Source organism: Narcine bancroftii, chromosome 2 (assembly GCF_036971445.1).
Source record: "Narcine bancroftii isolate sNarBan1 chromosome 2, sNarBan1.hap1, whole genome shotgun sequence".
NCBI classification, from domain to species: Eukaryota; Metazoa; Chordata; class Chondrichthyes; order Torpediniformes; family Narcinidae; genus Narcine; species Narcine bancroftii.
The window spans coordinates 187,523,506-187,544,197 of NC_091470.1; the positions used below are offsets into that span (position 1 = coordinate 187,523,506).

The window sequence follows — 20,692 nt, forward strand, 5'->3', positions numbered from 1 at the left end:
TGCCTTACTACATGGTAATAAATAATATCCAACCTGAAATGATACAGTCACACGCGGGGGGGGGAGGGAGCAGACGGGGTCTGAAGAGGATGTACCCTTGGATGGAGAATTGTGGTTATGGGGAGAGAGTGAGGCAATCTGGGCCGAGAATGTTTCGTCTGCCATCAAGCAGAGGTTTAACCATCCGCAAGATTCCAGGGGGCATAACAGAGAAGCAAAGAGCCACTTTCCATCGAACTACAGGCAAGGTATCAATAAGATTGAAAGAGTGCAGAGGAGATTTACAAGGATGTTGCCTGGACTTCAGGAACTGAGTTACAGGGAAAGGTTAAACAGGTGAGGACTTTATTCTCAGGAGCGTAGAAGGATGAGGGGAGATTTGATAGAGGTTTTTAAAATTATGAGGGGGTAGAGTAAATGTAGGTCGGCTTTTTCCACTGAGGGTAGGTGAGGTACAAACCCCCAGAGGGCATGGGTTAAGGGAAAAAGGGGAAAGGTTTAGAGGGCACTTCTTTACACAGAGAGTGATGGGAGTGTGGAACGAGCTGCTAGATGGAGAGGTAAATGTGGGCTCAATTTTAACAGTTAAGAAGAATTTGGATGGGTACGTGAATGGAGGGCTATGGGCTGGGTGCAGTTCAGTGGGGACTAGGCAATAAAAATTGTAGAGCACAGGCCAAAGTGGCCTGTTTCTGTGATGTAATGTATACAGTTCTAAAGGGTAGGGGTCAGTGACTGGGGCACAGGCTTCTGTTCATTGGTGGGAGGACTCAAGGGCAGAAAGAACCTGCTTCCACAGACGACCCTGGGGTCTGGAGCTCAGTGGCTGTGTGGGAGACTGGGTGCAAAGCCCCTGACTACACATGAACAGCAACCTGCAGCTGGCGACATTGACTGTGCACCTTTGGCCAACAGACACGTGATGGGCCAAATGGCCTGCACCTGGGATGCCTGAGCAGCCCACAGCCCGCGGAGGGGGTCAGGAGCAGGGTCGTGGACACCGTTACCTGGCGTTAGGTCGCGGAAGCTCACGCCGTCATGCTTGCGGATGGTGTCGAAGACCACAGTCCTGGCCGGCATGTTCACCCCCATGGCAAAGGTCTCTGTTGCAAACAGCACCTGCGGCGCAAGGGGCAGGCATGAGCATCAGGCAGTGCCAGTTGTTGCCCACAGTCTGGGGAAACTGGGTTGCAAGGACCCCATGCTCACAGGGACACGCGACAGAGCGACGGGGAGAGCTGATGGATGGAACCTGGTCATCGAAAAGGAGGATGAGCGGGTTTACAGGCAGCTAAATCTCTAGGGCCTGATGGCTGCAGAGAGGTTGCTCCAGCAGGTAATTGACCAGGATGCAGCCTGGAATGGAATAAACCAAAGCAATTAATTTCCCCTTGGAGCAGAGGGGTGCCAATCAAAATTAGGAGGGACACACACAGAGCAAACGTTTCCCTGTGGCAGAGAGGTCCGAAACCAAAGGTGCTGGGCAGCATGGTTTGTGCAATACTGTTAAAGTGCCGGCAACCAGAGTTCAAATCAGGTACTGTCTGTGAGGAGTTTGTACAGAACACAACAGCACAGTACAGGCCCTTCGGCCCTCAATGTTGTGCTGACCCATATATTCCTTAAAAAGGTACTGAACCCTCCGTGTAACCTTCTATTTTTCTTCCATCCACGTGCCCCTAATGTTTCTCCTCCTCCACCATATCTGGTAAGGCATTCCAGGCACCCCCCCACCCCCCTCTGTATATTAAAAAAAACAGTAGCTCTGATGTCTCCCCTGAACTTCCCTAATCTCCCAGTGTCTGTGTGGGTTTCCATCGGGTTTCCTCCAACTCCCCCCCACAAAAACAATTGAGTGTAATTGGTAGGCACGGGCTCATAGGCCAGAAGGGCCTGTTACTGCGCTATATGTCTAAATTTTAAAATTTGCTTTAAGAGGCGCACAGCAGTTTCTGACGACGTTGAGTCTTCCTGTCTTGCGGCAGACTACAACAAATTTTTTGTAACATTACATCCATTTTATTAAAATGGCTTAGGGTCCCCTGGTTGGTTAGTGGTTAGCGCAATGCCTTCCTTGCCCAGCGCCAGCGATCGATACTGGGGTTCGAATCCCACGCTGTCTGTGAGGAGTTTGTATGTTCTCTCTGTGTCTGCTCCGGTTTCCTCCCACCGTCCAAAAAGTACCAGGGTGTAAATTGGGCGGCACATGGGCCAAAATGGCCTGTTACCATACTGAATGCCAAAATTTTTAAAAAGTTAAAAATAAAGGAATTTTGAGGGAAAGGGCAGTAAGATCAGAGAGGGTGCAGGACAGAAGATAGAGCTCCATAGCATAGTACAGGCCCTTCGGCCCTCAATGTTGTACTGACCCATATATTCTTATCAAAATTTAAAAAACGAATCCCTTCCTACCAGTAATCCTCTATTTTACTTTTAACTGTGTGCCTGTCTAATACTCTCTTAAACGCCCGTAATGTTTCAGCCTCCACCACCACCCCTGGCAAGGCATTCCAGGTACCCACAACTCTCTGTGGGTTTTTATAAAAACTTACTTCCCTCAATGCCCCTCCCATCAGATGTCCTCTCGCCCTGAGAAAAAGGTGCTGGCTCAGAATCTTGCAGACTTCTATCAAGTTACCCCTCATCCTTCTTCGTTCCGAAGAGAAAGCCCCAGTCTTGCTAACTTTGGCTCATAAGACACATTGTCCAATCCAGGCAATGATCTGGTAAATCTCCTCTGACCCCTCTCCATTGCTTCGACATCATGTGACCTGAACTGAACGCAATATTCTAAGCATGGGATTTGTAGAGTTGAGCTCGGGTTTTGAGCTCAGTTCCCCGACTAATGAAGCCCAGCGTCCCATAGGCCTTAACTAAATATTCCCCGCCCCACCCCCACCCAGAGTGTGTTTCAAATCAGGGAATGCAGCGAGAGAGGGTGATGGGAGCAGAGACTTTCATGACACATTTGCATCATTGAGATGAGCTCAGGGGTTACCAAGGCAGAGGGTGATGGGGTGGAGGGTGGGGGTACAGGCGAACTGGATAAGTGGAGATGGGCAGTGGTAAAGTGTGGAGGGGGAGTGACATTGGGGAAAATGCCTGCAGATATCAGAGGTCAGGGAAGAGACAGAGGCAGGCAAGGTGGGGCACTTGCTTTTATCAGAATGAGGCGTGGAACAGCAGGTCTCGATAGCAGTGGCTCGGAGGCCCAGGCAGCTGGATCTAATGCAAGTTGATAGCAGGTCTTCAATCGTTTCTCACCCCCACCCACCAACTCACAACAGAGGAAGGTCAAGGCGGCCGCAGAGAAGAGTGCAGAGATTCACCAGAGCATTGCCCAGTGTGGAACGTTGAGTCCACTTTACTCTCAGTGTCAGGGAGACTTTATTCTGGTTTACAGCACGATGAAGCCACAGGCCTGCTTTGTGACTTCAGGTGATGATGCTGCATTCTCAGTCCACCAGATCAACTTGCCATCATATTCACAAGATATTGGAGCAGAAGTCGGCCCTTCGAGCATGCTCCGCCATTCTGATCATGAGCTGATCCATTCTTCCACTCCCCAGCTTTCTCCCCGTAACCCTTGATCCCCTGACTAATCAAGTACCTGCCAATCTCTGCCTTAAATACACCCGACGACCTCGATTCCACAGCTGTCAGTGGCAACAAGTTCCACAGACTCACGACCCTCTGACTAAATAAACTTTTCTGCACCTCTGCGTTAAATTGACACCCTTTTATCCTCTTGTCTGTGAATCCCCCCACCATGGGGAACATTCTTGCCACATCAACTCTGTCCAAGCCTTTCAGCATTTGAAATGCCTCTATGAGGGCTCTCCTTGCAGTGCAGTGGTCTGATCGCCCTGTACCCGGTCCTCTGACCACTATCTCAGAGTCCCAGCCCTAAACCTCCCACTCACTGGCCCTTACCTTAACCAGGCCCCTGCTAAACAGCATCTCAATCACTTCCTTCAGGATGGGCAGGATCCCGCTGTGGTGGACACCAATTCCACGCTTCAGGAGGCCCACCATCTGCCGCACCTGGCCAGAGAGAGAGAGAGAAACAGGGTGAGGGGCTGCCAGAGTTTAGGCAAGAAGTATGTCAGTCTTCGCAGAATGGAGCTTCCCACCAAATATTCACTCTCAGGGACCCAACTCGTACATGGTGACCTACATTATCCAGTGCTACTCCCCATTCAGAGCAGGAAACCCACTCCCCAACCACCCACTGTGTCCCTGCTCCCCTCCCACTGCAGGTCCCTACCCCCCCCACCAACCTGCTACAGAACTCAGTCCCCTCCCGCTATCCACCCACCTGCTGCAGGACTCTGTCCCTCCCACTCCCCACCCACCCACCCGTTGCAGGTCACTGCCCCCTCCCGTTCACCACCCACCCAGGACCATGATCTCCTCCCATTCCCCACCCACACACTACAGAACTCTACCCTCATGGTCACCCACAGGATTCTGCTCTCTTTGTGCCCCCAGCTCTGCTCTCTGGCCCACGAGTTAACCACATCAGGCACCTGCACGGTCCACGCCGCCCTATGATGCACACACAGACAGGTGCGCTCAGACCCACACAGCTAACGTAATGCTGGCTATGCTGGAGGCTGTCTATACCTGAGGTAGCTCCCGGTCTGTGCCTTTTAACCGGGAGATGCACTTCTGGAAGAAGACGTGGATCTCGCTTTTCTCCACGGAGCTGGTGAGGTCGACGGTTGTCAGCATGTTGGCATTCTCGTCACACCGGTTACGGGAGAAGGTGAAGGCCACGATGGGCAGGTTGTCTTTCTTGTGCAGCATGTCGATCAGGGACAGCCAGACACTCTTGTCCTGTGCCAGATGAAAAGTTGCAGGGGGGGTAATCTCTGCAATGCCCTGCGTGATGCCAGGGTCCCGCAGGCTCTGGGAAACCTTCACAAGGCTGGCACTCAACCTAATGGCAAGGACCTGTCCCATTTACACCTTCCACTGTCCCCTCCAATGTTACAGACTCCCACTGTTTAGTGACAACATGGTAGAAGCTGGTTCATGCCATGCTTCCCTATTACACCCAAATTAACCTACAATGTTGAACGCCGACGGTTCTCAACCTTTTTCTTCCCACTCACATCCCACTTTAAGTAAGTGTTTTAATCGTCCCTAATTGACTCGTTATGTGCATAGTTTCATCGCTCCAAAGGAAATGGTCCAATGACCATTTTTTTCCCAAGTAAAATATTTCAGTGACAATTGGGTCGAGAGCAGTGATTCTCAACCTTCCCTTCCCACACACATACCATCTCCAGGCTTAGGGATAGTCTCTTTCCTGCCATCAGGCTCCTGACTGAACCCCATAACAGAGCTGGCCTTGCTTGGTGTGAATTTATCTTTATTTTCATTGTTATGCCACAATCTGTAAACTGTGCTTGTTACATGACCTTTTGAAGCATGGTAACAGGCTATTTCGGCTCATGAGCCCATGCCACCCAATTTACACCCCATTAAACTACACCCCCATCCCCTGGTATGTTTTGAACAGTGGGAGGAAATGGAGCCCCCACACAGACATGAGGAGAACGTACAAACTCCTTACAGATAGCGTGGGATTCGAACCCAGGTCCGGTGCCGAATGCTGGAGCTTTAAAGGCGATGCACTAACCTGCTGCACTGAAAAACATCAGCGCTGCTGGCCAGGATGCACATATCAAATCTCACAAACTGACTGAAAGGAACTATCATCATCCTGCAGGATGGAGAGCCAGGAAAAGAAATGCCAGGGGGTCGAGAGTGGGGTAGGTGGAGGTGGGAGGGGTGTCGCTTGAACGTTTGTGGTGGAAAGCAGGGGCATGTCTACGGAAAATATCGCCTATGGCAGGGATGGCCAACCTCTCGTGAGGGCGGGTCCTGGTGGCCGCCATGTTGAATTTGGCTTTGGCCTTTGAATGTTGAGAGCGAGCAGGAGGACGGACTGAGAGTAGAAGAAAGGTGTATGTGTTCTTTGTACCTATGGTTGCGCTTCCCCCACCCCTAGCCACCACCATCCCCCCCCCACCAGGATTCCATGCCTGGGGGTCAATGAGGGATCAAGTATTCCATGAATTGGGTCAATGGTCTAAAAGGTTTTGGGGACTGTTGGACTGCAGGCTTTGGAGTTAAGGAACAGTTGTGATCTTATGGCATCGTGCAAGACTCTGAGAGGCTCCAGTTGTGGGAGTCTCTTGAGTGAGGGGTCAGAAGGTGTCATTGAATTCAGCAAAGAAAGGGAATCACTGAAATTCTCAACTCCAGAGGGATGGGGAGGCTGGAACAATAGGGATCTTTTTAGACAATGTATTTTTGAGCAATCGTGGGGCTGAGGAGGGAAGGTAACTTGTGCAGAGGAGCCGAGGGCCAGGGGAGAAGACCCACGATCGTGTGGAATGGCAGGAAGGGCTGTGTGGCCTGCCAGTTCCTTGTGAAACATGAAGGTCTGCAGACGCCCAGACTGTAGTGAAAACACATGGAAATGCTGGGGGGGACGGGGGAGGAGGGAACAGACTCAGACGGTCTTGCAGTGTCCGTAGGAGGTAAAGATATACTAATGACGTTTCAGGCCTGAGCCCTTCTTCAAGGTATAAGAAAAAGCAGGTAGGCATTTCAATTAAAGACTAGAGGTTAAGGGGGTGGAATGGGAGGGGGAGGAGTCTAGAGAAACAGCCAAAAGCTGTTAACTGGATATGTTAAGAGGAAGAGTGAGAATTGATGCTCTGTAAAATGAAAAGATGGAAAAGGGGATGGAGAGAGAGATAAGCTGCTTTCAGGTGCTCGGATGCAGATAATGCGCTGGTAGATGCAGCTGGGGGAGTGCAGCTGAGATGTTCAAGTGATCACGGCAGATGCGGCTGGGGGAGTACAGATGGGATGTTAAGGTGGCCCTTCTGTCACCTGAACATGCCAGCTGAAGGAGAGCCGCGTCCGAGCAAACGCCGGGCTCCTGTGGACTGTGACCATAGTCCCACTGCTGCTTTCAGGTGCAACGGGGGGGCGGAGTCTCCAAGCCGGAGATTATACCTACAGGAGGAGGGTTAGGTAAGTGCTCCTCCTGGCCAGGTTCTCCACTTTCAGGTGGCCACCTGACAGCCGCATTGGGGTAGAATAGACGGCTTTAGTCAGGTATTCTGGCCACCTGAAAGTGGCTTGAGAGAGAGAGAGAGAGAGAGAGAGAGAGAGAGAGAGAGAGAGAGAGAGAGACACGTGCACACAACTAGAGGGAATGAGATGGGGAAGAGTGGTTTCTTAATGGAAACCGGAGAAGTCAATGTTAATACTATTCATTTGGAGGGTGCCCAGATGGAAGACAAGGTGTTATTCCTCCAATTTGTGGGTAGACTCAGTCCGGCAGTGCATGAGACCATGAACCAACATGTCAGCAAGGGAATTGAAATAGGCGGTCACTGGGAGATCCACATTATTGCAGCGGACAGAGCCAAGGTGCTCAACAAAGCGATCTCCCAGTCTGCGTCCAGTCTCCCCAACGTAGAGGAGACCACAATGGGAGCCCCGGATGTTGTAGGTGATCCCTGCAGATTCACGAGTGAAGTGCTACTTCACCTGGAAGGAACTGTTTGGAGCCCCGAATGGTGAAGTGGGTGCGAGTGGAACATCTCCTGCAGCCACAGGGGGAGGAGCCAATGGAATGATTGGCAGGGAGGGAAGAGTGGGCAAGGGAGCGTCTCAAGTTCCCCTTCTCTCCATCTCCCGCCAGCATTCCGCCCCTCACCTCAGGCAGGAGGAACCTCACCTGGCCAGTGCCTCCAAAATGGCCTGGTTGCTTGGCTCCGAAGGTCTGTGAGTGTTTGCTGGCTCGCTCCTTCTTTGCTTCCACCGCCGCATAGTGCCTGAAACCAAGAGGAAGAGGGTGAGTGGCCCCGCAGTTCCACGCGCCCCCCCCCTTGCCCCACACATGAACCAGGGAGGACTGGGTTGACGGCATCAAAGCAGGGAGCATGCGTTTCCCTAGCGCCTCCCATGGCCTCAACATGGTCCAGAGACGGATGGCCTGAGGGGTAGCCTGACGCTGAGCAAGCTTCCCCACAACTCAGAAGGTGACATACCCTTCCTTCCTGTTGTGCGGCCTCCCGACGATGTCACCTCCCAGGGCCGCTGCCCCGTTGCGGCAACTGAGGAGTTTGAGGAGATCCGGCACGTCACCAAAGGTGTGCCAATTTCTACAGGCATGCCATGGAGAGCGTGCTACCTGGTTGTACGACTGTCTGGTATGGTGGTGCCAATGCACAGGACAGCCAAAAATTCCAAGGAGTTGTTAACTCGGCCAGACTTCAACCACTGGTGTCACTAGGGGGGACTGCACTGGGTGACACCATCAGAGGGGGGTTACGCCAAAATGAATGCCTGTAAAATTTTTGTGCAGTGTTTCAGCATAAATTTTTTTTTAATATAAAAATAACCCTGTTGCTCATTATAACAACAAAAACATTTTTCGTCAGCCCAGCTGACATATATCAATATACCTACGAGGCTAAAACTCGATGCTCATTTACGTTTTGAACCTTCTAATGAGCTCCGGTCAGAGCTGTCGTTATGACCTAATTACTTCGAATCACGTGGTTTCATCTGCACGCAGTATTGTTTTCGTTGCTGCCGTGCGTATGATATTGTAGTTTAAAGGTGTCATTTTAATTTTGCTAGTTGTTTATCTCACATCTATTTCAAGACAGTGGGTGGCTGTCACTACATTCAGTGACCTACGATTAATATTAGTACAAAAAACATTACTGTGTGGTCTGGTACAGGAGGAAGTCCACAGTGAGGAGGAGGGGAGGAGGGGGTGGGTGATGCCATGAGTTACCTCCCTGGGTGTCACCAACCCTAGTGATGCCACTCATTCCATCGAGGACATCTACAAGAGGTGGTGACTTCAGAAAGCAAGGGCCCCCACCTCCCAGGCCATGCCCTCTTGGGAAGGAGGGCCAGGAGCCTCAGTGGCACAAGGACAGCTTCTTCCTTTCCGCCATCAGATTCCTGAATGGACATTGAACCCCAGACACTGCCTCACTTTCTCCTATTTTCTTGCTCTCGTTGCTTCCGAAATGTAATTTAGAGCAAGAAATGCACTGCAGTGCTGCCGCAAAACAACGAAATTTGTAACACGTTCACGACAAATTCTGATTCTGGTGCACGGACAAGCACCCACACGGCCACTGCACCGAGCTCTGCACTCACCCCTTGGTCAAGAAGTTCCCCTGTGCATCCAGCAGTAGAAAGATCTCATTCTGGGTCTTCTGGCTGTTGCCTGTGTACAGGTGATGCTCGAGGGGCACGGGACGCTTCGTGGTACTAATGACATAGATCTTCTTCTGCTTTATCCGCCTGGTGGGGAGAACACGTCAAACCTGATTGGGCAAGGCACCATCTGCAAACCCCCCCCATTCCAGCATAAATCCCCTCATCCCCCATGCCAAGGTTCGCAACAGATTATTGAACAAAACCACCAAGAACTCTGACCAAGTGAACCACTTGGTTGGCTTAGCAGTTAGCCTTTACAGCACCAGTGATCGGGACCGGACCGGGGTTTGAGTCCCACGCTGTCTGTAAGGAGTTTGTACGCTCATCCTCTCCGCCTCTGATCCCCCAATGATCGCTGGATTGTATACCTCTGGCTTATCATAATGCACTCACCCAATCCAGTCAGCAAACTCCAGGGTATTGGGCACGGTGGCACTCAGCAGGATGAGATTCACGTGGTCCGGAAGCATGATGAGGACCTCCTCCCACACCACGCCTCGCTGCAGGAAGGAAAAGAAGGGGGGGGTGGGTCTCACTCAACAAAGTACTAGCGCAGGCACACGGGCACCGAAGTACCCTCATAGAACTTCAATGATGTGGGAACAACTATGCTCATAAAAGTCCCAATGAGAGGCATTAAGCACAAAAAAGGTCACGGCAGGGGATTTCTGGGCCCAATGGACACCACAGGGGTTTGAGTGTGTTCTGGATAGTGATGCCCATGTTATAATTTGAATCTGTAAATGGTGTGTAACTGGAAGTACAGGTTGAATCTCTTTAATCCAGAGTTGTCGAGACCTGGCCATTGCCGGACTACAGAAAATGCTGGAAAACAGTAATTGGCCCCTTATGGGAACATATCAAAGGTAGAAAAAGCTTAAAACAGGAAATAATAACTGGGGCGGCACGGTTAGCACAATGCCTTTACAGCGCCAGCGATCGGGGCGTTAGTACAAACTCCATGGGACTTGAACCCCGGACCCGATCACTGGCGCTGTAAAGGTCGAATCTGCCAGTTTGAGTCACGCACTGTCCGTAAGGAGTTTATACTAACAGCGGTAGATTCGACCTTTACAGCCAGATTCAACCTTTGCAGCGCCCGCAATCGGATCGGGGTTCAAGTTCCACGCTGTCCATAAGGAGTTTGTACTAACGGCGGCAGATGCAAATCATACTGGACCTCAGGAGTTGCCAGACTACAGAGTGCCGGATAATAGTGGTTCAACTGGTACAGTAATATTGTATTTTCGTAATTTCTTGTAATTACTGAGTAAATCACCTTGTTAAGGAGAACAAAAAAAACCTAGAAGGTCACATTGAACCTGTAGAAGGCCAGAACTGGAAGTTTGAGCCCATTCTTAGAAAGACAGGAGCAGAGGAGGCCAAGATTTACCAGAACAGTTCAAAGGAGAATGGAGAATATGGGGCCATTCCCCTGGGAGAGAGAAGGATGGAGGAAGGGGAAAGAGGTGGGACAGCAGTGGGTGGAAGAGGGTTCAGACGGGGTGAACAGAGAGGTGTTTCCACTGCTGGATACTTCACAGAAAAAAGAGCACAGGTTTAAAGTGAAGGAACACGGGGAGACACCGTCCTCCCCAGAGAGCAGAATTGATCCAAGACTCACTGCCCGGGACCAGTCAGGATCTTCCCATTGGGAAATGGGTCAACAGTGACCGGGGAGACCAACTCACAGGACTGCTGGGAAAGAGGGGTCGAGACTAACTGCACTGATTGATCAGGTGCCAGCCAGACTCAGTGGTCCGAAAGGCCACCCGCTGTCTTACGAAACACTGACTGCCGCATCTCCTCACGAGTCAGGAAGGCGCAGCAGCACCGGACCACATCTTGACAATTTTTCACAAGAGTGCAATTGAGAGTGTCCTGTCTGGCTGCAGAGCATCAGTCAATACAGAGGATCATTAAAACAGCCCAGAGCAGTGGTTCTCAACCACTTCCTTCCCATTCACCTACCACTTTAAGTAATCCCTCTACCATCGGTGCTCTGTGATTAGTAAGGGATTGCTTAAGGTGGGTTGTGAGTGGGAAGGGAGGGTTGAGAATCACTGCTCTGGACCCAAATGTCGCTGAAATATTTTGCTTGAGATAAAATGTCATCGGCCCATTTCCTTTGGAGTTGAGAAACCGTGCACATAATGAGTCAATGAGGGACGATTAAAACAGTGGTCTTGAAACTTTTTCTTTCCACACACATCCCACCTGAAACAATCCCTTACTAATCACAGAGCACTGCTGGCATTGGGATTACTTCAGGTGGGATGTGAGGGAAAAGAAAAAGGTTGAGAACCACTGGCCTAGACTCTGGGCTGAGTCTTTTCCTTTATTGACAATTTTACTGGAAACGTTGCTTAAATAGGGTTCAAAGAATTATAAAGGTTTCCTTATTGTCATACAACACTATATTTAGTTAGAGAAGACCTTTTCCATCCAGCACACAGTATCTTTGACCCACTACCATTAAGAGAGAGGCACAGGAGCATCAAAATCAGGACACTCAGGCTGGGGAACAGCTTCTTCCCACAGGCTGTGAGATTGATGAACTGAGTGAATCATCCCAAAATATTGATGTATATTGAGTTTAAATTACAACTTTATGCATGTACGTGATTTTCGGTGTGATTATCAGTGGCCAGGGTGACCCGTCCCCGTGTGGACACTGCAACTGAAGGCGGCAACGGGAAACCACTGCAGTATTTTTCCCCTTGGGTAATCATGACCTCAACATCGACGATGGTCTCAGCTCAAAGGAGGAGCCTTCATCGAAGGAGAATAGGCGAGCCAATAACTCCAATTCGGAGGGTTGGAGAGCGAGACGGATGGAGAGAACGGCAAGACACCTGAATGAGGATGGATGTGATGGCAGTGTGTTAGTCCAGAGAAATGCTATATTCTCAGATTGTAATATGTAGATTAAGATGATAAACAAATTATCAGTTTCAGGTATAAGCTTCCAGCTTTTCTCACTGAAACAACAGTCCCTCTGCCAGAGTGACATCCCTTCCACACTGGAGCCAGCAGTTAAGGCACAGGTAGACAGAATTTTTGCATTGTACAGGAATTAAGGGTTATGGGGGGGGGGGGGGGGGGGGGGGGCGGTGGGGAAGGCAGGGTCCACTGCCAGATCAGCCAGGATCTTATTGAATGGCGGAGCAGGCTCGACAGGCCAAAATCATCTCCTTCAGCTCCTGTTTCTTTCGTTCCAGGCCGGCCCCTGGTCTCGGGTGAGACCTTCAGCCTGAGGGAAATGGACGCACATGGTGCCAGGGACTGCAGCACGGGGAGAGGTGGTGGCCAAATAAAGGAAAACAAAGCAATTCAGGAGCACCAGGAACCAGAGGTTCTGGCCGTCAGGAACCGAGAGCACTCACAGGACGATCTCCTGGGGACAATCGGCCGGGTTGCAAGCAAGCGGGGCAAGGGACATGCTTTCCGAGAGAGCTGGTACAGGATCAACAGGCAGAATGGCCTTCCCAGTGCCAGTCGTCTGTTCAGACGGAGAGCACTCACCTCTGCATCATTGACGTAGTGAACCTCGTCGAATATGACCCACTCCAGGTCACGGATCAGGTCGGAACCGTTGTACAGCATGGACCTACAGAAGACGAACAACGTCTCAGAATCAGAGGAAAACATCAGGGAAACTAGTCCTTGCAGCCCCAGGTTCTACCTGACCTATTTAATATAATTTTTAAAAAAATTTAGACATACAGCACGATGACAGGCCATTTCAACCCACAAATCCATGCTGCCAAATTTACGCCCCATTAATCTACACTCCAGTATATTTTGAATGGTGGGAGGAAACCAGAGCTCCAAGAGAAAACCCACGCAGACATGGGAAGAACATAAACACTCCTTACGAACAGCACGGGATTCGAACCGTGGTCCCAATCGCTGGCGATGTCAAGGTGTTGTGCCAACCGCACCACCCATAGCGTGTGCTGTTGGGAAAGGGGAGGGAGCAGTGGAGACGGACCCTCGGCAAGAGGGTCAGAGGGGGGACTGACCTTTCTGGGGAGACTTGTGGCGAGTTCCTTCATCCAGCTCCCACCGTTGGATTGTGGGATAAAGTTTCCAATCAGATGGTTGAAGATCCTATTAATTTCCGGACAAGGGATAGGGGAGCCTCTGCTCCCCATCACATCACTGCATTGCATGGGCACCCATCCCAGATCTAATGCCCCCTGGCACCACACCTCCCACTGCCAGTCACCCACCCCCTCAACCATTTTCTCCCTCCAATCCCACTCCCAACACACCACAATCTAATCGCCACCCGTTCCCCCACTCCTCACATCATTCCAATCTAACCCACGAGCCCCTCATCCTGAACCCCACCCACCATTCCTTTAATTCTCCTCTGATCTCCCCTACTTTGAACCCTCCGAAGGCACCAATCTAGCCTCTTAATGACTTCTTACACCCCCCCCTCCCCCCACTATAATAAATAACTGTACATCTATGGCATGGTTAGCACTACACTATTACAGCGCCAGCAGCCCAGGCTCGAATCCACTGCTCTCTTTAAGGAGTTTGTACTGTGACAGTATATAGGTATGTTTTTGGAAGATAAATTGGTAAAGGGATTGGGGAAATACGGAGGGCGGGGGTTGAATGAGAACCATGGGAAAGCTCTGCTGGGAGTTAGCATGAACACCATGGGCTGAATGGCATCCACCTTGTAATGAAATGGGTAGCAAATGAATTTTACTGTTGCCAAATTTTGACTCGGGCATGCTGGCAGAGAGAATGGTAAGAAGCAACATACAGAAGGAGTAGGGTTTATTGCCACCACCCAGACCCATGCTCACTTCACTCTGCTACCATCAGGGAGAAGGTAGAGGTATGTTTCTTTCTTTTACTGGACTTTCCAAATTTATACAAACACTTTAAAACAGATCTTATTTAAAATCTGCTAATGCTAGAGATGTTGGGCCCAGAGTATTTGCAAGAGCTTTAGAGAGTGCCCAAGAGACTTCACTAATGGATTGTTGTTTACAAAACGGCAACAGATGAAAGAGCTTGTCGGAGCCGCAGATTGTCTGGAGGAGAGCTTGCTGTTCTAAGAAGGTCATGTGGTTTTTCAAGCAGAGAGAGTAAAACAGGCTTTCTCTCTGTGAGAGAAAGAGATCAGTTCTACAGTGTGACAGTCAGCAACAGCAGCTAGGACTGGAACAGGACAAGCTGGTCAACTTGTGGAAAACCCAGTGCCTAGTTCAGCCTGGTCAAAGCCCTTGTGGATCATTGAAGAGAGGACTGGCTGTCTAATGTTTCACTTGAAAGAGGAGAAACAAAAAGGCACTCTGTGGTGACCTGAAAGAAAGAGGTTATCATCTGGAGAACCCTGAAGGAGCAAGTTTCATCAGTAAGACACTGGAGTGGCTGATGGAAGTAAATGAGTTGTGGACGTCCGGAAACAACAAATCTCCCTCTGAAAAGTGACAAGAACCTTCCTGAGAGGTAACCATTTACCTTTCAAACATCAAAGCCTGGTGAACTTTATAAATGTTAAATTCTGTGCACAGTATAAGAATTGCCTGCAACTAGTGAACTTGGAGGAATGAAAAGTGAGATTGGACTGTGAACCAAAGAACTTTTCTGAACTTACACACACATTCCATACATGTGTGCTTAGAATTAGAAAGGGGGTTAAGTTAGGTTAGTTAAGTCAATAGTGATAAGTTAGAGTGTGATTCTGTTTCAAGTTTAAAGATAATTAAAAGCAACTTTTGTTTAAGTAATCATTTGTCTTGGTGAATATCTATTACTGCTGGGTTTTGGGGTCCTCTGGGCTTGTAACAGCACATTCTCCCAGTGTCTGTGTGGGGTTTCTCTGGGTTCTCTGGTTTCCTCCCACCCTCCAAAAATATATGGGGTTTGTAGGTTAATTGGTGTATTTGGGCAACACAGGCTCATGGGCTGGAAGGGCCTGTTTTACAGCGATGTGTGCCTGAATTCAAATTTAATCCACCACTCACCCCAAGCCGGACCCCTTGCAGCATGCCCGCTCCCCCAAGCCTCATCATGACCCTCACTGTTCTGCTACTTCTCACCCCCCCATCAGTCCATACCCCAATCAGCACCCCTCCTCTCTCCCAGCACACAGAGGAGGGGAGGGGTTTGAAGTGCAGCAGGGTACAGCGTGAGACAGGAAATGATGGTGGTGTGGGACAGGAAATGATGGTGGTGTGGGACAGGAAATGATGGTGATGTGGGACGGCCTGAGCCCGTGGGCTTCCACCGAAAGACTGACCTGAGGATCTCAGTGGTCATGATGAGACAGGAGGCGTCGGGATACAGCTGCACATCACCCGTCAGTAGCCCAACGTCTTTGAAGGTGTTCTTGAAGTCCCTGAACTTCTGGTTGGAAAGGGCCTTGATGGGAGAAGTGTATATCGTTCTGTGAGGAAGATTCACCTGCATTACAAGGCAGCAGAGGACCCCACAGGGCGAAGCAATGAGATCACGGCAGACCCGGAACATAACCGAAGCCTATAAGCCTCACCATTGTCCATTGGCATTCGGATGTAGCCTCAGGCTTGACCATCCACAGACCAAAATCCCACCCAGTGCCTTGAGCATGGGGCCCATTCAGGGATCTCATCCTCGTGCTGTTTATGAGTGAGACAACAATTCACAACTATGATGGCTTAAAGATTAGATGCATGGTGAAGTGTAGGGAGAATAGGGCAAGGAGATGTGGGGACTGAAGATCCAGCAGGAGAGGGAGGAGAAATCCAGACAGGACCGTGCCACAGCTCTGCGAGCGGCGGTTCGATCCCGACCTTTGGTACCGCCTGTGTGGAGTTTGCATGCTTTCCCTGCATCTGGAGTCAGTTTCCTCCCTTGTTCCACAGACACGTCGGGAAATGGAATAGATGCTACTAATTATTCCTGGCAAAAAGAATCACTGGGGAGTTGACGGGCATGTGTCAGAGCGAATCATTTGAAAGGGATTGGGGAAATACGGAGGGCGGGGGTTGAATGAGAACCATGGGAAGGCTCTGCTGGGAGTTAGCATGAACACCATGGGCTAAATGGGGTCCACCTTGTAATGAAATGGGTAGCAAATGAATTTTACTGTTGCCAAATTTTGACTCGTGCATACTGGCAAAGAGAATGGTAAGAGGCAACATACGGAAGGAGTGGAGAGATATTTGAGGGTTTATTGCCACCACCCAGACCCATGCTCACTTCACTCTGCTACCATCAGGGAGAAGGTAGAGGTATGTTTCTTTCTTTTACTGGACTTAAGGAAAAATTTAGGATATTGCCAATTGCGTGCTTTACTAATGGATAATTTTGGACGTGATTTAATATTACCTAGACAAACTAAATTAGAAATTTTAATTGTTGATGGTGAAATAAAAAGGTTTATTTCTGCTTTGTTACAAGACGATTAAGCTAGATTTATATAAAACAAAGAGTAAGTGGGGGGATTGATCTATTTTATTATCTCGGGAAGAATGGATGACTATATGTGAAGATAGTGTAACTAAATTGATTAATGTGAGATATAGTCTAGACAATTATAACTTCTTGCATCAGTTGTATTTAACTCCTCAGAAGTTAAAAAAGACATGGTTTTAGTTCTTCAGATCTGTGCTTTTGTTGTGGGACACAGATTGGTACTTTTCTACATTTAGTATGGACTTGTGAAAAAGTTAAACCCTTTTGGGAAAGAATTATGGAGTTTTTGGAAGATTTATTCAAGTTCGAATTAACATTTGATTCATTACTTTTTTTTAAATTGGGCTACACCACAACATTAACAACAGGTTTAAGATTGGACAAATTTCAAATTGCATTTATTCGCCTGGCGTTGGCTGTAGCCAGGAAATGTATTGCAATCACATGGAAGAATGATATTGAATTGAATGTACATAGATGGCATAATGAGTTGAGATCTTGTATTTATTTAGAAAAGATAACATATAACTTACATAATAATTATTCCTTTTTTATTAAAATGTGGACTCCATCTTTGAAATGTATGGATTTGGATATATCTTTCTTGGTTTTTTTAAAGATGTTAAGGGTTTGGCACACTCCACAGCAACGGAAAATTAACCGAAATATGTTTTTGGCTCTTTTTGTAGGGGTAGTTTGGGGTGGGATGAAGGGGGGAGGGTGGGTGAGTAGTAGGGGAAATATGTTTCTTGTAAGGTTTTATTTTTATTTTTTATCTGTATTTATATATCTTATAAATAAAGTTTTTAAAAAACAGGAAGGGGGTACAGGAGCCTGAAGACGAACCCCCAGTGGCACAAAAACAGCTGCTTCCCCTCTGCCATCAGATTTCTGAATGGACAATTACTATTATAATGTAATTTATAGCAATATCTCCTCCTGCCACAAAGCAACGAATTTCATGACACGTTTGTCACAATAAATTCTGATACTGAAATCCAGCCTATCCAATCTCTCCTCATATCAACAGCCCTCCATTCCAGGCAACGCCCAGGTGAGGCTCTTCTCTGCTCTGTGCATTGCTACCATGATAGTGTGGTGACTGGAACTGATAAGGTAGTTCAGGATTAAGCCCCCCTTTAGCTCAACGTGAAGACAGCGAATGCCCTCGCTGAAGGACACGGTGAGTTTCCATGACTATCTGGCAGCGTCGCGGGACCACGGCTACGGAATATGCTTGCAAATCTATAAAATTATTCGGGATTTTAATTCTGCAGCTGCCATCTGGGCCCATGCCACCGGTCGCCGACTAAGAGAGCCGCCACAACCTGGTGTCACAAGGGGACACAACGTCTGGAGGACGCTATGAAAAGGGACTTTTCGTGCCATTTAAACAGCTGAAGAAGAAATAAGGACATGCCCAATAAGATCTTTTTTGTTACCTTCGGTTACGTTCCTTCCTTAGGGCCAATTTGGGCCCTGAAATGACTTTACCGGGACTCATTGAAAAGGAGGAACTACTCCATGAAGGAAATCTATACAAATTTATTTCTAGAAAGCATTTTTTTTTTATTGATGAGTGAGAGCCCAAAGCCAGGTTTGCATAAATCTAGGGTGAGATGGGAGTCAGATTTAGACAACAATTGACGAACAACTCTGGTCAGATCTGTGTCAGGGACATTTGTCGGCTCCTATCAATGCCAGGTAGAGATTGGTCCATTATAATTTTCTGTCACCTCACAGAACTTACACCAATAAATACCTGAATTATCAGAGATGTGCTTTAGGTGGGGTGTAAAGATTGACTGCTTTTTACATGTCTTTGCACCAAGGTGAGGCCCTTCTGATATGATCTCTGTGACACCCTAACCAAGATCATGGGAGTCACCTTCCCAGCAGACCCAGCAGCGCCTTGTCTTCCGGGGAACTTTACCACGGTGGGTAGATCACCAACTCACCCTCAAATCAAATTCACAGAAATTGTCTTATGCGCAGCCAGGAAGTGCATAGCAGTAACATGGAAGTCTGACCCCCATCTACTCATGGATAGGTGGTCTTCGGAGAGGAACAGCTGCATCCCACTTGAAAAGGGCACATACAATCTCAGGAAGGGATAGAACACCTTACTAAAAATCGGGCAGCCTTATTTAGAGCATACAGGTACATCACTGGCACCAATGCAGGGTCACAATTGCTACTGACTAGCCAGTAGACCTCTGTAAAGATTATGTTATATTTTATATTGTAGATACGTTTTAAAGGAGATAAATTGTGGCAGGTTTTTTTTAGTTAGGTAACACACAGATACAAACACTTCAAAACAGATCTCATTTAGGATGCCAGAGCTCTGCTCAAGCCAGAGTCCAGGCTCCAGGTGCCTTTGCAAAAACGACTTCACAAGTAGGTGTTAATTGGACATGCTGTGAGTAATGGATTATTGTTTTGGAAAGCAACAGATGAACGAACTCAGAAGATTGAGTACGGTGCTGCAGTCTGCCTGAGTGCAGTTGGCTGTTCTAAGAGGGTCATGTGGTTTTCTCTGAGTGAGATAGAGAATTCAGTTCTGCAGTTCAGCAGCAACACCTGGGACTGGAACAGGACAAGCTGGCAAGCTTGTGGAAAAACCCCATTTTGGATGGATTGTGAGTTCTTAGTTCAGCCTGTTCAAAGCCCTTGTGGTCCATTCAAGAGATGACTGGCTTCACTTGAAAAAAGAGAAACAAAAAGGAATTCTGTGGTGACCTGAAAGAAAGAGGTTATCACCTGGAAAACCCATAATGGGGCAAGTTTCTTCGGCAAGACAATGAAGTGGCTAATCGGAAGGAATCCGTTGTGGGTGTCCAACGAGCAACAAATCTCTCTCTGAAAACCAACAAGAACCTTCCTAAGCGGTAACCATTTACCTTTCAAGTACCAAAGCCTGGTGAACTTTATAAACGTTAAATTCTGTGCACAGTATAAGAATTGCCTGCAACCGATGAACTTGGAGGTGTGAGATTGGACTGTGAAACAAAGAACTTTTCTGAACTTACACACACATTACATACAAATGAGCTTAGAATTAGAAGGGTGTTAAGTTAATAGTAATAAGTTAAAGTTTGATCCTGTTTTCATGTTTAAAGATAATTAAAAGCATCGTTTGTCTTAGTGAATTTCTATTGCTGCTGGGTTTTGGAGTCCTCTGGGCCCATAACAGACCTCTGTAAAGATTTTAACACTGTGGGATTATGTGTTTTACTGTACGCACTGACAATGAGATGACCTTTTTGTTTCTTTATCTTCATTCTTTCTCTGTTTAAAGGGACAAATAGAGGGGAGGGGGGTTGGAGGGAAGGTATTTGGTATGATTGTTACATAGATATAAAATGATAAATAACATATTACAAAAATTTGTCGCAAGTATAAGTTTCCCAGGCAACCGGCCACCAGAGGAAAGAGAAGTACATACAAGTCTTCAGCTTGGTGATTGTGGGTCACTGATTCCCCAACAATGACCGTGCTTTTCTCTCTCTCTCTCCCCCCCACCTCTCCCCGCAGATGCTGCCTGACCCACTGAGTGCTCGCGTTAGAGTCTCAAGGCCTGCAGATTGCTGAGGGGGAGATTGGGGCAGCTGGCCAGGACACGGCCTCGGTCTGGACTGTGGGCTTCAGCACCGCGCCCCCCCCGCCCCCCACCAACCACAGCTGCTTGGTGCTGTAGATGGGAGAGGTGCTTCGAGGGTTCTCACCTGGTCATGTGTTTCTGTGAGAGGGCGATGGCATATTCGGCAACCACTGTCTTGCCTGCGGACGTGTGGGCGGCAACGAACACTGAGTCATGCGACTCAAGGCGGAGGATGGCCTGCTTCTGGAACACATCGGGTTCAAACGGCCACTGGGGAACAGGTGGAAACAAAAGCAGGAGCACAGTGAGATAACACCCTCCCCCTCTTTCCCCGCTCACACATTACATCCCTCTGTCTGTAGCATAAGATAAGCAGGAGGCTATTCG

The 20,692-nt window shown here is 48.6% G+C and overlaps 1 protein-coding gene across 5 annotated transcripts in view; it reads right to left on the reverse strand.

The window, feature by feature from the left end:
• The window catches only part of skic2 (SKI2 subunit of superkiller complex), a 71,493-nt gene that overhangs the window by 29,310 nt on the left and 21,491 nt on the right, over positions 1-20,692 (reverse strand). For 4 of the 5 annotated variants that reach the window (XM_069919590.1, XM_069919588.1, XM_069919587.1 and 1 more), the window contains 9 exons: positions 20,430-20,575; positions 15,545-15,691; positions 12,799-12,883; positions 9,667-9,773; positions 9,211-9,357; positions 7,769-7,865; positions 4,627-4,839; positions 3,934-4,044; positions 1,008-1,119 (listed from right to left, as the gene is read on the reverse strand). In XM_069919590.1, the coding sequence (XP_069775691.1) occupies positions 1,008-1,119; positions 3,934-4,044; positions 4,627-4,839; positions 7,769-7,865; positions 9,211-9,357; positions 9,667-9,773; positions 12,799-12,883; positions 15,545-15,691; positions 20,430-20,575 (1,165 nt within the window). The remainder of the gene's footprint in view (positions 1-1,007; positions 1,120-3,933; positions 4,045-4,626; positions 4,840-7,768; positions 7,866-9,210; positions 9,358-9,666; positions 9,774-12,798; positions 12,884-15,544; positions 15,692-20,429; positions 20,576-20,692) is intronic. The other variant, XM_069919589.1, reaches the window with a different exon arrangement.